Genomic DNA, 15,876 nt, shown 5'->3' with positions numbered 1-15,876 from the left:
CAAAATTTTCACGACATTTAGGATCATTTAAGTCATTTTAATATACCCACTGGTCGTTTTTCTACAACTTTGTAACCTTTCAATACGATTTTTACAGCTTTATGACCTTTGGGTTATCTCATTTTCGCTGATTAGCACGAACCTAGATTAGCAATACCTACGTAGAATTACTTTTACTTCACAAGCGTGGCGTTTATGATATGAATTTTGAAAAATGTACAATTTGTTTACATTGAGCCGTTTTACAGGAGAAAATACACTTTTTTTTTACGGATGTTGAAATAACTCAAGTACCTACCTCCCAAACTGTTCTATTTAAATAATTCCAAATGCGGCGCCTGCACATGTACCACACTTGACACTTGTCATTCCCTAAACCCTACAGAACAAAAATAGAAATGTAGGATTACCTATTCGATCGAGGAGCATTTTTTTCTCATCTTCACCGTTTCTGAAATCACAATACACTGAAATAAGATGGAAAAATTCTATGTCAAAGCGAGTAGACTTTTACTTGGCTCACCGCCAAGCACTAAGCAGTAGCAGTAGGGAACAAACAATTAACGGAATAAGGGATTCTTCACTTCTCTCTTCAACGCCGAGTTCTATGTACATAGAATAGCCTGTGTAAAAAGTTGACCGCATGAATATGATAATGACAAAAAATAATGCTAATTTATTCGACTCGAAATTTCTGTTCAAATGAGAATTGAGAATGGTCAGACACATGACATCAGGTCTCTGTCAGTGGCAGCTCTCAATAGAAAGCATTGTGACTGCTTCATGTTTCATGTAGTATATTTTTTCCATTCATTTTCGTACTTATTACCTATCTGTAATTTTTTTTAAATGAGTCATATTGTAAAATATTCGTAATACGTAGGCTAATAACGAATATTATCCTTGAGTGTAAATTAATAGATAACAATATGCGTATGCGTAATACATCACTTGACATTGGATTGGGATTGCACAGAAATGCGATTTTCAGCCTGTTTTCACACTATATAAAATACATTCATCGCGTTCCTCGGCATTTTTTTCCAAACCATCCACTTCAATTATTATTGTAGAAGAAATCATCTAATCATAGAAATGTAAATGTAATTGTAATGAAACAATGAAAAAAACGTTTTATTGATTGTGATGCATATGAAACATACGAACTATACATAGCTTTTTAAGAAATAAAGTTAATAGGAAATGTGTACTTATGATCAATTAAGAGAAGCTGACGCCCAACATAATTTATAAAGGTACAGAAGTAATTTTTTTTACATTCATTATACCTTCCTACGAAAATAATACTGATATCTACCAAATAATTGATCAATGTTGGACTCGCTCTTGTTCTTCAATTTTATTTTCAACAGGAAAAACATGTTAGCATAGGTGCTAGGATACCTAAAGGATTGATACATTAATTTCGTTGATTATTGAATGATCGTAGAAATTGACGTATTATATTTTCATATGATATGTCTAGTTTTTACAACGAAACAATAGAATTGAAAGATCAAAAACGTAAGCAAGCACAGGATAGACAAGAGTTAGGTAGGTAGGTACCATTACACCTGACCTAGCACATCAACACGTGAAAACTAATAATTTCTAAAAACAACGCACGATGTAGACTTATCTTATCAATAAAAACGTATTACATAATTTAAAAACACGCAGAAGACGTTCAAATTAGCATTATTAATTGTTAAAAAATAACTACAAAATTAAAAGTTGGAAGCCAACTATCTACTTCAACGAAAATTCAATTACTGAAAATACACTGGTAATCACGTAATCGACACACTCATTATAAATAAAATAAAACTTCGATAAAAATATTACATAATCATTCATTAAAACATCCAAGATTCGTAATTAAAGTAATATTTACTAAAACAGTAGAAAAAATTTTAAGACTTGACAATCAAAACATTGGTAGATACGGTAGAATGGAGCTACTGAGGTGATTCTAAATTTTGTTTTCGGTGATTTAATATTTTTGAGTCAATGCGAGTAAACAAATGGAAAAGCAAAGTAAGGCGTTCAATGAAAAACTAATTTTCTGCAAAAATATTTTCAATTCGTTTAGTATTTCAGCAAAATGAAGGGGTTATTAGGATTTTAAAATTTCCATTTTCCACTCGTCGCTTTTTTCAATCGAAATGACGTTTTTGTGCTTTAAAAATCATTACCCAGACACACCGGAAATTTTTCAAAAACATGTTATAAATAGGTATGAAAAATTTTCATCAACAATACGATTCCGGAACCATTTGCGTCATTAGAGGAACTGTACTGTGTAACGTAGGACTAGGTACATGCACAAGTACATCAAAAAACACAAATTTCGAATAGTCCCATTCTACGGTAATAGAAAAATCAAAATTTTGAAATTTAAAATTTGTGAAATAAAAATAATAATGTTACAGTATGATATTCCATCAATGTTTAACCAGTGTAACCGATTAAGATGTATAAAAATAAAAATGGTACATTAACAAGGAAAAATTAAAAAATTCACCCAATGTTTTGCAGAATGAAAAAAATTCCGGATTATTGCGATCGGCAAGAAAACCTGCTACTAATCATGAATAATGTGAAGTGTGGTAATGAACGCTAACAAAATTTATTCTTTGATTTGAGATCAAATTTACAACAATCGCGAATAGGTAAGAATATCATTATTTTTTCAAAAACATTTCTTACTATCAATAAGAACTCTTATTTATGTTTTCGGTTTCAGTTTCGAAAGCAGTTGTACAAATTCGACAAGAAAAGGATCTCAGGAAAAAAAATCATCTTTGGAAGAATTATTATGGGGCCCACAAAATTACACTTATAAACTAGACACGTTTGAATACCTGAGAATTTATAAATATTATGTATATCCAAACGTACAACAGCCAATTCGATTTTTAAAAAATCGATCGGTGAAATATATAATAAAAAATAAACAAAAAACTCTTAAAAATCAAAAAAAGGAACGAAATTTTTGAAGAACAACGATTTCTTCAATTTTCTATACATTTTTCGTTGTTCATCAGTAACAGTCTTTTTTTCCCGGTTCAATGGTACAATTGTGCGCTGTCCCTTTTGGTGGCATAAGCATGTTCTTCATTCAAAAACTGTACACTGCGAGAAAAATTCCCATTACAAAAAGCACCTACGTGATTATTTTCTGAAGAAAAAAATTTTAATGTACTGCTCTAGTCGAGAATTGAAATAAGAAAAGCCAAAGATTCATTACCGGTTATCCACGAGAAACGCATTTCCGTGATATTTATTTACATGTCTTTTGTGCGAGTTCACTGATGGGGTAACGAATCCACAAATGGAACAACTGCAAACTCCTTCTTCTCCAAAATGTCTGTTGTTTAAATGTCTACTCAAATTAAAAGGGTCTCCGAAACATTCTTCGCAAACCGGACACGGCCAAACTGGTAATCTATTCCTGAAACGATATGGAAATTCGATAAGAATCCATCCGATGAACGTATATTGGACAAGGCTTTTCTAAAATAGGTAAGTTACCTTCTTCTCATCTCTTCAAATGAATTTAACGAAGGAGAGGAACGTAACGATGATGATCGCGAAGAGTAAGAAGCGTAAAGTTCGTATTTAAATCGTTTTCTGGCATCCATTTCGTACTTCGCGTCTTGCTCTACATCAGGCATTTGCCTACAAATTGAAACAAATTCGGGGAAGGATAAGAAAAAAAAGTTATCGGAGTTCATTAAGAGTATCACAATAAAATTTACCTTTTCAATAATCTCAAGAAACTCTCTGATTGTTCGATCATTTTTGAATCTTCGGCTTCATTTGAATCATCACTTCCGAGTAAATCATCGCGTGGGATTGGTGGAGTAGACAGAGAATCGGATTCACACGAGTCTTTTCGTTTTAAAACATGCGACGAAGATTCTCCTCGATTGTTAAATTTTGAACTGGTCGAATTTCTTGGAAGATCCTTTTGCTTGAATAATTCAACTATTTCGCAAGATTGGGTCGATGAATCGGATGAATAGTCAACCACCGGTGATATTTGAGAACCTTCAACGGAAACGATTTTTTTCCGACTCTTACCACTTTGAGACAAATTAACTTCCGCACCTATTTGCGTTGACGAATCGTCAAATTTAGCGCGAACTTCAACTTCTTTCTTGATCTTGGAACATTCAGCCTTGATCGATTTATCGAGCGATAATTCTGCATTTGTACTCATTCGAGTCGACGAGTCGCCAAATTCAACTCCGGCAGTTTTTTGAAAAATGCCGGAGAATGAGATTTTATCGTGATTCGACTTTTGGTAGGTAGATTCGTTAGAGAGATTATTCTTGAGTGAATTATCCTCCTTATGTACTGGAGTGAACGAAACATCAGATTTGACGGTAGCTAGATTTTGCGATGTATTAAGAAAAGACTTCCTCTCAGGATTAATTTTCGGATAAACAGCATTGTTCGAATCATCGCTTCGGAGTAGAAAATCTTCCTCATCTTCCGAAATTGAGATTTTATCGCGATTCACTTTCTGGTAAGTAGCGTCGTTTGAATGGCAATTTTGAAGTAAATTATCCTCCTTATCTGCAGGAGTCAACGACAAATCAGGTCTGATGAAAACTCGATTTTGTGAATTACGGTAAGATGCCATTTTTTTGGGATTAACTTCCGAAAAAATGATTTCGTCCGAGTCATCATCAGTTTGGAGCAGAATATCTTCTTCATCTACTGGAATTGGCAAAGTATCCGATTTCGAATCAGCTGGCTTCTTTGAATTTTGATTAGTTTTCGAAAAAGATACTTTGTTTGAATTATCATTCTGAGGTGAATCATTCTCACCTGCCAAGCTTGGTACGTCGCCGGATTCAGAGAGAACTGGTTTCAATAACACACTGAACGGTGTTCCTTTTTGACTAGTTGTTGAAAGCACTTCTTTCTTAACACCATCGCTAGGAAGTAACTCGCTTTCCTTACCTATCTCTGCAGGCAAACCATCAGATTCACGAGTAGTCGGTTTTTGCAAAACATCTGAAAATTTTTGTTGCTGTTGGTTAGTTTTTGAGCAGACATTGTTTGAGTTTTCACCACAAGATGCATCAATTTTCACGTCCGGTTGAACTGGCAAATCTTTCTCAACATGAGTTGTTTTTTTAAAGAGACCTGAAAAGTCGTTTCTTTGCGGTTGGTCAGTTTTCTCAGAACTTTCGTTGTCTGAGGTTTCACTCAGGAGTAAACAATCCTCTGAATCGGTTAGTTCGATGACAGCTGACGCTGAGGCCCTAAAAAAATAACAAATATTAAAAATACGATCGTTTAAAAGAATAACAAATGTTGACGTGTTTACTCACTTGGGATGCGCAACACTCTGAAAATCAAATTGAACGGAATCTTCTTCATCACTTATCGTGAAAACTTCATCGCATTTTGAATTATTTTTTATGGACGGATCACTTTTATCTTTGTCAGCGGAGTTGCGCATTTGATCGACCCAGTTTTGTAAACGATTTAAAGAAACAGTGACTTTTTCTAATACGTCACCACTACGCAAATCGGGTTCGTTGTCATCATCAGACTGTTCAGAGTCAGTATTATTTTCATCATCGCTACTCGAACTGGATAGGTCATCGTTACGAATATTATGGAGAGCTTCTGAAACTTTGGTAAGCAAATCAGTAACGGAATTAGGTGCACTTTCTATACGTTGTCGATCATCAACTATTTTTCCGTTAGCGATGCTTAAATTAGTTGATTTATCTTTACACACATTTCGTTTGGCGGTTTCAACTGCTTTATCGAATAATAACACATTCGACTCGAGCTTACTGATCATACTATCGAGCTGATTGTTCATGAATTTTTCCTGTAGTTTTTCAATTACTGAAACCAAGTTTTTTTTATCCTTTTCGCATTGTATGATTTCTTCCTTGGACGACTTCAACTCATTTTCGAGTTTCTTGATGCGAGCTTCAATCTCGGGCGTGTTTACAACCTCCTGATTTTCAAACATTGCAGCTCGTTCCGCGCAATTTGTCTTGATTCACGGGTGGTAATAAGTGACCTTGAAAAAAGGCACAAATAATGTAAATATTGTATTTGTGAGTTTTGAGTAACACAAGTATGTAAGTAATTAACCTAGAAAATAGATACGTTAGTGTCGTTAGTAGGTGGTACATTTACTTACCACTTTTCTTGTCGATTATGCGGTCAGAAATTATGAGCATTTCTTAGGAAGAAACACATCATTACATCAACATCAACTTATTCTTCAAATGGGCTAATAAAAGTCAACATCGTGTTACCAAAGAAAATACAACCACATGGGTGAGGTGAGATAGAAACAAACACTTTTTCGATATTTCATTCAATGGATCGCTGCAACAACGCACAAATAAAATTGCCATTGGTAATGGAGAATTGGAATTGGAGTAGCCGAGCCCGAGCCGACAGCCGAGTCAGTTGAGGAACACATGTTGCTACATAGTACATGGAAATCGTGCTGATAGTGTTATAGTAATGGTAGTTGTTTCATCGGAATGTGGTGGGGATAAGAACATACATAGAATGGAGTAAAGAGTGGGGATGATATCTGCAGGCAGCTGACGTTCTCTTCTATCTCTTCTTCCGACTGACGTCCGCTGACGTCAGTGACGTATGACGATAACGATTGTTTGTAATATTATTTAGGTATATTTTATATTTTATTTTGCATAATTTAAATTTAGAATTAGATTGCATTACCTACATTACGTATTTATTTTTTATAATTCATATTTCATCATTAGTATTTCAATTTTTTTTTATCAACTATTACCTGTGATTTCTATGACGTTTTACTACTGGTTTACAGCAAATTTTGAACATTTTTTTGGCCTAAATCAGAAAATTTTCGATACAGTCGCAGTCGCAACCTCGCAACTTCTTTCTTGTTTTTCTAACAAAACATGGCTAAATTCAGAAAAATGTTCTACGCCTTGAATCCATCATGTAGGCAATTTATTTAACAAATAGTACATCCCGTATCTAGAAAATAGAAAAAACGATTATGTTGAATTAGGGAGGCGCCTCTAGGTCTAGTAGGGTAGGTCTAGGTATGGTGGCCTTCGACAATTCAATTTCAAACGTGCTAATGGGGTTTTGAGTACCTATATGACTGAAGTGAGAATGAGAAGAATATTACAACGTTGATCAAGGCTCTTTTGATGTTGCTATAGTTGCAACACATAGGTATAAGTATAGTACAAAGTACAAACGTAGACTGGTTTACCAGATTTATTTCGAATCTAGGATAAGATAGCCGATAGGTGATTTTTCAAATCAAACTATTCGCAGTATTCGCCGATTCGCTGTCTTTTTTTTAACGTAGACTGTATTATATTCAACAGAATATTATGGATGTAGCTTTTTTGGATCTGATGAGTAGGTAAGTATTTGGTAACTAGGTATCTAAATATCTATGTACCCTACAACAATGGAATTCAAGATGTATTATAGAAATTTAACAAAATCCGACACGAGTGTGAACTTGAAGGAGATCTCACCTAAACATGATGAAATGCTGAAACCGATCATGGCGAATTTCAAAACCAGCCAGGTCAACAGGACCTAGCAAAAAGGTTCCCCGGATCTTATGATTAATTTGGATTCACGCGTTGTTGAATATCAGTTATCTACTCATGAACTTAACTGTTGAGAGAGATACCTATTACCTACTTTGAAAATCGAGAGTAAAATTGATCGAAAAATTCGTCAAAGCAATGAAGAAAAAATTTGAAGAAGAAAAAAATCAGAATACATCATATCTAAATTATCAACATAATAAAATCCTTTCAAATTCAGTAATGTTCATCTACTGTCAAAACCCCTAATTTCGGACAGGGTACGTAATTTCGGACACTCAGTGTTTTTGCTCTTTTATTGATAAGAACCAAGGGTACAAGTAAAAGTGAACACTTCTTCTATTAGTTTAGATCACGGACAATCTCCCTGATGTAAGAATTTTCATTTTACACTATTTATTTAGCCATTAAAATGGACTTTACAAAGTGCTTCATGTAAAGTGTGGGGAAAAAGTTATTCACAGAGTCTATCCAAATGCTTTCATAACCACGAAAATCGCTCTAAAATATCAAGAAGTCACTGGTAATTAAAAATAAAATTCATTTATCAAATTTCACGTTTTGTTTCTATTATTTAAATCCTAAAAACTGAAAAAGTCGCGAAACGGATCATTATTTCGGACACTTTGGTTAACGCTTTACCGAGTTTGGAAGGGTAACACTGATGCACTTGCAAATGTGTATTTTTCGAGTTCGACGGTATTTTTTCAAGTGTTTTCAGTTTTGATGAAGATATTATACTATTATTTCACTCATTTTCCTAAAAACCATACTGAAAAGTAAAAGTCGGAGTCGTAAAATCATCAAAAAGGAGTTTGATAAGAAATTGTTCAATGTTACCAACTTATTTTTCTAATGAGAAAGTGGATAATGAGAGTGCTGAACATTTCCTTGAAAAATCGTTTTTCTCTACATTTCACATCATGATTCGAGCTGTTTTTGATTGGAGTTGTTTTTCAGAGGTAAATAATTTCTTTTTCAACTAAAATTTTCGAGTTCCCACGTTAAAGAAAAAGTGTCCGAAATTAGGGTACCTTGGACCTAATTTCGGACACTTTTCGGATTCAAATTAAATAAACAAAATCACGTAAAATTTATAAATTGATGCTCAAAAACGATTCACACGATGACACTCTATGAGAATGTGAAGACAAACACCAAGTTGAATCGCTCGTTTTAAAGCCTTTTTCGAAAAACGTGAAAAAGTGTCCGAAATTAGGGGTTTTGACAGTACTTAACTGAAGAATTTATTTGAAAAATTCAATATCCCCAAACTAACATAAACGAGAGCGTTTTTCCTTTTTCTCAAAGAAAATAAGTAATTTTTTTTTATTCAGGTAGGTACTGTTATTATACCTACCTACAGTGTTGGTCAAATTTTTTCTTATTGCCTACCTACTTAAAAGGTATACCCAACATTTTTACGATTTGAAAAATTGGCTGAAATATATTTTTTAAAAAACAAGCCGTCGGCTATTCGCTGATTGCAACTTGCAAGAGAGTTTTTACTAATTTCGTAATTTCAAATTTTACAATAAAAACGGGCAAATTCTCGGCTTTTTTGGCCTAAATTGCAAAATGAAAAAAAATAAGGTATATGAGAGAGAGTGCAGATGCAGAATAAGAGTAGGAGTATGTGTAAGGCTGGACTGGAGAGATTCAAGAGAGTACCTACGTGCTATGAGTAAGACTGAGCAGAGTAGAGTAGGATATGAGAGTAAATGGAATTCTCAAAAAAATTGGAGTACTCTGAGAACAGAGTAGGTAAAAGTTCAACACTAGTACCCTAGCAAGGTAAAATGTAAATGTAATGATGTTTAACTTCAACTATACTTCAACATAGGGGCAAGGAAAGAGCCACATCACATCAGAGGTTTTTTTAGGAGTAGAGGAGTACAAAATACAAAATCCAATACTCTTGCAAGTTGCAGCTCCGACAGGCTGTTGTACTTGTATTGTAAGAAAAAATAATAATAAAATTTTACGAAGTGATTTTAAATTTTTTTAATACCTGAAAAAAATGGACCACTTCCCCCCGCAGCTGACAAAATAGTTGATGTTTACTAACAACCAATCACAATACGATTCGATATCAGATGAACTTTTATCAGTTGCTACAATTTTATTTTTTAATTAAAAAATATAATGTATTTGAAACTTTGAAAGTACAAATAATTGAAAGTTGTGAGTGTTGTGAGCAATGAACAATCATCATTCAACTTGTGTGCTCTCGGCTAGAAAATGCCATTAAATTACGACCTAGTCTTTACAGAAATCTGGAAGCATTTACGAGATAGTCAGTTGTATGTAAATAATTTTTTCAACTTGACTATTTTATTGATGATTTATTGCTCCTAATAACTCTTTTTTGTCAACATTTTAGAAAAAGTTTTGATGTAATTTTCAAGCCAGAAGAAAATGATTCATTGCCAGTAATCTGTATTGAACAAAATTTGGGAATCGAGTCATGGTGTATCAAAGATCTGTACGTCCAAGCGTTCAATATTGTATTCAAACTAACTTCAGGTTTGATGTTTTGAATTTGATTTTACACCCAATTTGTGCTGATCTACGCAACTTTAATTAATTACACTTACATTTATTTACAGTTGGAGATTCCATTCGCTATGACGCTTCAATTCTTATCCTTCTGCTATTAAATCCGAACATCAAAACCTTATGGAACAAACGAAAATCTTCAATGTTGGCTGGAAAATCGAATGTACCCTTCGAATTAAATTTCACAAAATTAGTATTGACTTATAAACCAAAATCTCAAGATGCTTTAAACTATAGAAAATGGTTACTCAAAGTGTACAATCATATCAGCTACACTCACTTTGTGTCAAATGACTTGAATCTCATTTTAGATGCAGCTAGTCGTCACACTAATAACCACGTAGTATGGGATTATGGAATATGGTACCTCAACTCCGCCGATACTCAAACCACAGCCAAACTTTCAGTCGAATTATGGGACCAAACGACTGCTTGGATTAATCGAAACATATCAGACTACAGCGGTCTTCATTTTCGTCAATTTATTATCAAGAAATTGATTTCCGAAGATATCGTGCAATTAGTAGATAACAATTTTAAAAAAAGAATCATCCTGACTGGTTTCGAGTTTATTGGCTCTGTATTGAAGATATCCGACGAAAATGTAATAATCGAGTATTGTCAAAAATTTACCACATCCGAGTATAGTAATTTTTATCTAGTCGGTATTCTTTTAGCTGATTTCGAATTGAATGAAAATTTGATCTCATTTTATGATAACCACGAAGCATTGTGGAATCATAGACGTTTCTTGTGTTACCACTTTTTATCCTTTTTACCTACTGTTCTTCCAGATGATAGTAAAAAATTATTTGCAAGCTTGGTTAAAAATATTCACGTTATGTCAGCCAGTTTCCTCGATGTGAATGAATCTAATTTATTTGAGTTTTTGTTTCTCAAAATTCATTGTAATTTCTTAGATAAATGTCGTAATCCTGAAAATCAATACCATTCCACGAAATATATAAACTGGCTGAAAAAGTCAAAAATATTGAATCTTAGTTCATTGTCGTGAATGTAACGGTTGTTCTCGATTTTTTTCATCAACTGTGTAAATCGTTTACTTGCTATAAAAATGTTCCTCTGAATTACTTATCCATATTAAATAAAACTTTCATGTTTCTTGGAAAATTTTTTCATTGAGAATTCTATATTGTAACGGTTCATGAAAAATTAAAAAATATGAACACATACAAATAATCAAAATAACATTTAATACTAGATAACTTCGCAAAAAATTTAAACCAGTTAAAAATATATCAAATGCTTTGGTCATCAGTTCATCACTGTGATTTTTTTGCAGAACACGTTTACGAATCAAGATAATATTGGACATTTATGGTCTTTCTACACAAGATAAGAACTAAAATTCGATATTATCCTTTGAGCAGAATTTTATCTCATGTACCTATAGAGCAAAACACGTGTATTTACATACAAGTGCGTTTATGTGGACAACAAACAATTAATAAGACAACTTTTGAGTTGAGCATATTATTTTTTAGTTGTCTCGTGATGTTTTTTGACGTGATTTTTCATCGAAGCGAATGCCTGCGAGACAAAAATGCAATGGTCGCACTTTAGAATTCTTCTATCATCAGCATGACAATATCTTAAATGACAGTTCAACTGCAAGCCAGTTTTGAAATCTTCACTACAAATACTGCAAATGTAGCAGGGGGATTTTCTGAAATAGAAACAACTTTATGGTTAGTTTCACATACTTACCAATGATATATTCGTAATGATTCAAATTGATTCAATAGTTCACTTTTTGTTAGATGGCTGATCAGATTTAGGTTCAGGAGAATTTTTTTCTGGTTTCTTCGGAACGATATCACACCTCGGATCATTTTTAGTGACAGTTTCTGAAGATGCCTGCTTTATTTTTTTGATTTTTTTGATTTTATTCTTTTTTAAATTACTCTTGACACTACGTTTTTTTCGAATTGTATGGTCAATTCTGAAATAATAACATACAAGAAAATGCATAAGTTATGATGATTAGCTGAACAAAAAATATTCAAATAAATACGTTTTCCATTTCATTTTTTCAAAAAATGTATAAAATTGAAAAGATTGAAGCATTTACAAGAACGAAAAAAATTAGAGGGGGGCATTATTCTCATTTTCCAACGATTTTTTAAAGATTGGCGACTGTTGTGTTTCACTAGAGCTTTCTTAGTTTTTGTAGGAATAATTTGGATGAAAAAAAAAATGGTTTAAAAAAAGAATTGGATTTCTTGAGTTCTACGTTATAATATAAATCTATTTCAATTTCAAGGTAACATCGTTACGAGTAGGAATATTAAAAAAATTCTCTCTTTTGCAACTACGGATTGACTATTTATTCGGATGCTTGATATACCGAAAATTTTCAATTTTATAGCGAGGACAATGAAAATATTGCAAGCATGGGACAGAAGAATGCTTATACGAGCTCATCACCATCGCCGTACAAAATATACATCTTATTGCATGCAATGAAAGCCCTATTAGAAGTGTTAGTTACAGCCATCTGCAGCAAATTGTTTTAAAAGCAAATATGACATTTACTTCGAGCAAGAAGGCAAATCAGATGAAATCTGAGATTTTTCTTTCGATCTTGATCGCAGTCTTGGAAGTATTTTCGGTTTTTTACGAAAATCAACATTGAGCATTTGCACAACTTTAAATTGATTAGGATGAACTTGCTTCATATGCTGATCTAAATCAACCTTCGCTGCGAAAATTTCATCACAAACAATGCATGTTTTAAAACTGAAAAAATAACCAAAACAAACAATAATAAAATTTTATTTAACTAAAAAAAAAATTGTGACATGATTTTGAAAATAATCTAAAAATTAAAAAATACTAATTCACAAATACGTTAACAGAATATACGTACGTTTCCACTGAGTCATCAGAATCAGAATGTGAACTGTGATCAGACGAGCTTTTCTCCGCGGTTTTATTATGAATTTCCTTCATATGATTTTTGAAATTCACGGGAAATAAAAAACTTTTATCGCAAATATCACATGAACTCAATCTACGTAGTAAAATCATCAATAATAAACAATGTGCATGAAGAACAATTAAATCACGGAGTGCATAATGAAAAAAAGTTACTCTTGATTATGTGAATCTGACGAATCGAGGGAAACGCCAACGTCTACTGCATTCTTTGGTAAATGAAATCTCTCCAAGTCGACTGACAGTACCTTTTCCGATAAAGGGGGCTCATCATCGCTCAAAACAAGCTCAATATCGCTATTAGTTTCAGAAAACTGCTCGTCGTTCTCATAACTATCATACTGAGGATACGTGATGTCCGAATTCTGCGTTTTTTGAACTGAACTCGCAGATGTATCAAGTACTGAGCTAACATCGACTTCCATAGAAGGCGTATCATTATTGGCAAATGAAGAGTTTTGTTGACTAGCAACTTGTTCAGTTGATCCAGCATTTGAACACGAGTCTTCATCCTCATCTTTGACACTCTGTACTATTCCGGTAGAATCAGATGCATGAGCTAATGGAATCACGATATCAGATTGAAGTTTACTCATAATCTTGAAGAGAGAAGTGTTCTGCAATTCTTGATGCAATTCTTTTAGCGTCAACGCTAATGCTTGTTTTTCCTTTTCTAATTGTAATGTTCGTTCTTGAGTAAACGACAACTTGAATTTTAGATGTTCTTTTTCGGTGTTTACATCTTTCAGCGATTCTTCAACCGACTTGCACTTTTTCATTAAATCATCCCAACGTAGAGGGAGTTCTTTTTCTACTACATCAAGTAGTAAGCTGTAAACAGAAAAACAAAAACAAAAATCATGTAATCATGAAAACAGTTCAAAATTCATTTTTATATTAGAGAAAACTCAACGAATCATAAGAGCGCATTCGTTTCTGTGTGAAATTATGTAATGGCGCCTCCTTAGTTGAACGTTAGTGTACTGTGTACACAATCACACCTAAAAATTGGAATTCGCCGGTAGGTATAGAATTAAACTTACATCGTATCTATATTTGAAACATCCATCGCATGAATAGCGCAAGTTGAGATAGTGCGGTAAAAATATTCTCGTTAATACTTTAGAACACTTTTCGACGAAGACGATTGATCAAGGATCAACGGAAAAAACCATTAAAATATTTTAAAAGACGCGTATAACCAGACTAGCACGAAAATGTTATCAGTCATCATCAGAAATTTTTATGCTCGATGACTTTGAATTCACTGAAAGTATGCATGCTATTAAATGAATAATCGGACTTTCAACATCACTTCGAAGAAAATGAGAGCACAAAAAAGCTCAGACACATTTTTCTAATTCATTTCCAACCATTTCTAACAATAATTTCAAATGCAAACAGTCGGTTGAGTCGGTCAACATCTGGTAATCTTCCGATGACTTGTCGGAAATAGAAAAGGAAGGCAAACTGATAAACAGAGATAAACAAAACCTTATTTTGTCAGATCGAAGGCGATGGAGTGCTGTTGTAAAATACGTGTTTCATTGATGAAGTTTTTCAATTTTCATAGTTTTCTAAATTATTTTGAGATTTAAATTATAATTTTTTTTACTCAATCATTCATTTATTTATTGATAAGTGTTGAAGATGATAAATTTCAGGAAATTTATTTTTTGGAAACTTTCCAGAAAATTTCTGGAAATTTATTTTTCTTCGATGAATGAGGAACCCCATACTTATTTTTAACAAAATAAGAGTTTTAAAATGACAAACCGATGAATTTCCAATACATATCTAATTCCGTTTTTTCTCCATTTATTCAGATTTCTGCAAAATGTTGTCATTTGTGGCGTTTACGAATTAAAAAGTGTAACCAAGTTCAAGAATTCAAAGATGTAAGTACTTCACAAAGAAGAAAAACTGCACCAGAAAAATTCTAAATATACGATGATGAAAAAAATGCAAGGATGCGAACCGGAATTTTTTACTGTAAAATGGAATCAACCAGAAAATTTTCGGGGAAATAATTTTTTATTTTTTATCCAATAGCCTTTACCAAAATCAAAAAAATTGGAACCGGAATCCAAATTTGAAATTTTTATTTCCCTAACCATTAATCTATAACTTTTGAATAAATTATGTTATAATTATGGATTCATGGTCCATGAAATTTAAGACAAGACAATTGAGACAAATATTGTCATTTTCTCTCATTGATTCATTTTTTTTAATTAAAAAAAAATTGATTCTTGAATCATTCAAATCATTGAATGCATATATTGCATAAATAGGTACCTACCTATATAGGAGATGCGGAAAAAAGTAATGAACTTTTCATTTTTCACATTCTGAACTCTGTCTGGATTTGAAGAGTTCTTGAAGGAGACATGACTAATTATATTTATTTTTTTAAAAATGGGCAGTATTTTTTGAAATTTCAAGAAATGGTCTGAAAATGGTTCATCCGCTGGTTTGTTATTGTTACATGGTTGAAAAAATAATACCAAGTCGTGTATATATATGCATAATTTTAAAATTTTGTTCAAAATTTTTTTTAAAAAACCAAGGAAAACATATTTTAAATGTCATAATCTAGGTGTTTGTTTACTGTTTACAAGCATTTCCTTATTATGAGTGCAAATGCTGGACTCTGGTGAATGTTTTGGTGAAAATTTATAAATTTGAAAGTTTCGGGAAAATTTCCAGAACAATTTCCCATCATCTCTAATAATAAGTGTCA

General features: G+C 32.8%; 3 protein-coding genes across 5 annotated transcripts; 1 reads left to right on the top strand and 2 right to left on the bottom strand.

The window, feature by feature from the left end:
• Positions 1 to 1,107: 1,107 nt before the first annotated feature.
• On the bottom strand, positions 1,108 to 10,331 carry LOC135835658 (uncharacterized). 3 transcript variants are annotated; one of them, XM_065350016.1, is made up of 8 exons: positions 10,214 to 10,331; positions 6,812 to 7,020; positions 6,182 to 6,372; positions 5,349 to 6,058; positions 3,762 to 5,279; positions 3,535 to 3,681; positions 3,251 to 3,454; positions 1,108 to 3,135 (listed from the first exon to the last, which is right to left on the bottom strand). In XM_065350016.1, the coding sequence occupies exons 4-8, from the start codon at positions 6,005 to 6,007 to the stop codon at positions 3,069 to 3,071; spliced, it is 2,595 nt and encodes an 864-aa protein (XP_065206088.1). In that variant the 5' UTR covers positions 6,008 to 6,058; positions 6,182 to 6,372; positions 6,812 to 7,020; positions 10,214 to 10,331; the 3' UTR covers positions 1,108 to 3,068. The 3 variants fall into 3 exon arrangements, with proteins under 3 accessions (XP_065206088.1, XP_065206089.1, XP_065206090.1); XM_065350017.1 differs by lacking the exon at positions 6,812 to 7,020 and having other exon boundaries at positions 10,214 to 10,325; XM_065350018.1 differs by lacking the exons at positions 6,812 to 7,020; positions 10,214 to 10,331 and having other exon boundaries at positions 1,108 to 3,181; positions 6,182 to 6,583.
• On the top strand, positions 9,717 to 11,306 carry LOC135835661 (protein prenyltransferase alpha subunit repeat-containing protein 1-like). Its single transcript, XM_065350024.1, has 3 exons — positions 9,717 to 9,919; positions 10,000 to 10,142; positions 10,226 to 11,306. The coding sequence occupies exons 1-3, from the start codon at positions 9,858 to 9,860 to the stop codon at positions 11,188 to 11,190; spliced, it is 1,170 nt and encodes a 389-aa protein (XP_065206096.1). The 5' UTR covers positions 9,717 to 9,857; the 3' UTR covers positions 11,191 to 11,306.
• Positions 11,307 to 11,372: 66 nt separating this feature from the next.
• Positions 11,373 to 14,595, bottom strand: LOC135835660 (histone-lysine N-methyltransferase PRDM9-like). Its single transcript, XM_065350023.1, has 6 exons — positions 14,177 to 14,595; positions 13,290 to 13,964; positions 13,066 to 13,209; positions 12,732 to 12,935; positions 11,947 to 12,138; positions 11,373 to 11,862 (listed from the first exon to the last, which is right to left on the bottom strand). Exons 1-6 carry the CDS (start codon positions 14,200 to 14,202, stop codon positions 11,670 to 11,672), a joined length of 1,434 nt encoding a protein of 477 aa, XP_065206095.1. The 5' UTR covers positions 14,203 to 14,595; the 3' UTR covers positions 11,373 to 11,669.
• Between the last annotated feature and the right edge of the window lie 1,281 nt (positions 14,596 to 15,876).

The sequence above is a fragment of the Planococcus citri genome, chromosome 2 (genome assembly GCF_950023065.1).
Source record: "Planococcus citri chromosome 2, ihPlaCitr1.1, whole genome shotgun sequence".
NCBI classification, from domain to species: domain Eukaryota; kingdom Metazoa; phylum Arthropoda; class Insecta; order Hemiptera; family Pseudococcidae; genus Planococcus; species Planococcus citri.
Note: the sequence above shows the minus strand (reverse complement) of the source record. Positions and strands in the feature narration are given on the sequence as shown.

Coding starts and splice junctions, on each gene's coding strand:
- LOC135835661 (XM_065350024.1), top strand. CDS start 9,858: ATGCCATTAAATTACGACCTAGTCTTTACAGAAATCTGGAAGCATTTA. Junction 9,920..9,999: donor CATTTACGAGATAGTCAGTT/GTATGTAAATAA, acceptor TCAACATTTTAG/AAAAAGTTTTGATGTAATTT. Junction 10,143..10,225: donor TGTATTCAAACTAACTTCAG/GTTTGATGTTTT, acceptor ATTTATTTACAG/TTGGAGATTCCATTCGCTAT.
- LOC135835658 (XM_065350016.1), bottom strand. CDS start 6,007: ATGTTTGAAAATCAGGAGGTTGTAAACACGCCCGAGATTGAAGCTCGC. Junction 5,280..5,348: donor CAGAGTGTTGCGCATCCCAA/GTGAGTAAACAC, acceptor TTATTTTTTTAG/GGCCTCAGCGTCAGCTGTCA. Junction 3,455..3,534: donor TTTGAAGAGATGAGAAGAAG/GTAACTTACCTA, acceptor ATATCGTTTCAG/GAATAGATTACCAGTTTGGC.
- LOC135835660 (XM_065350023.1), bottom strand. CDS start 14,202: ATGGATGTTTCAAATATAGATACGAT. Junction 12,139..12,731: donor GATTTGCCTTCTTGCTCGAA/GTAAATGTCATA, acceptor TTATTATTTCAG/AATTGACCATACAATTCGAA. Junction 11,863..11,946: donor GATCAGCCATCTAACAAAAA/GTGAACTATTGA, acceptor TTTCTATTTCAG/AAAATCCCCCTGCTACATTT.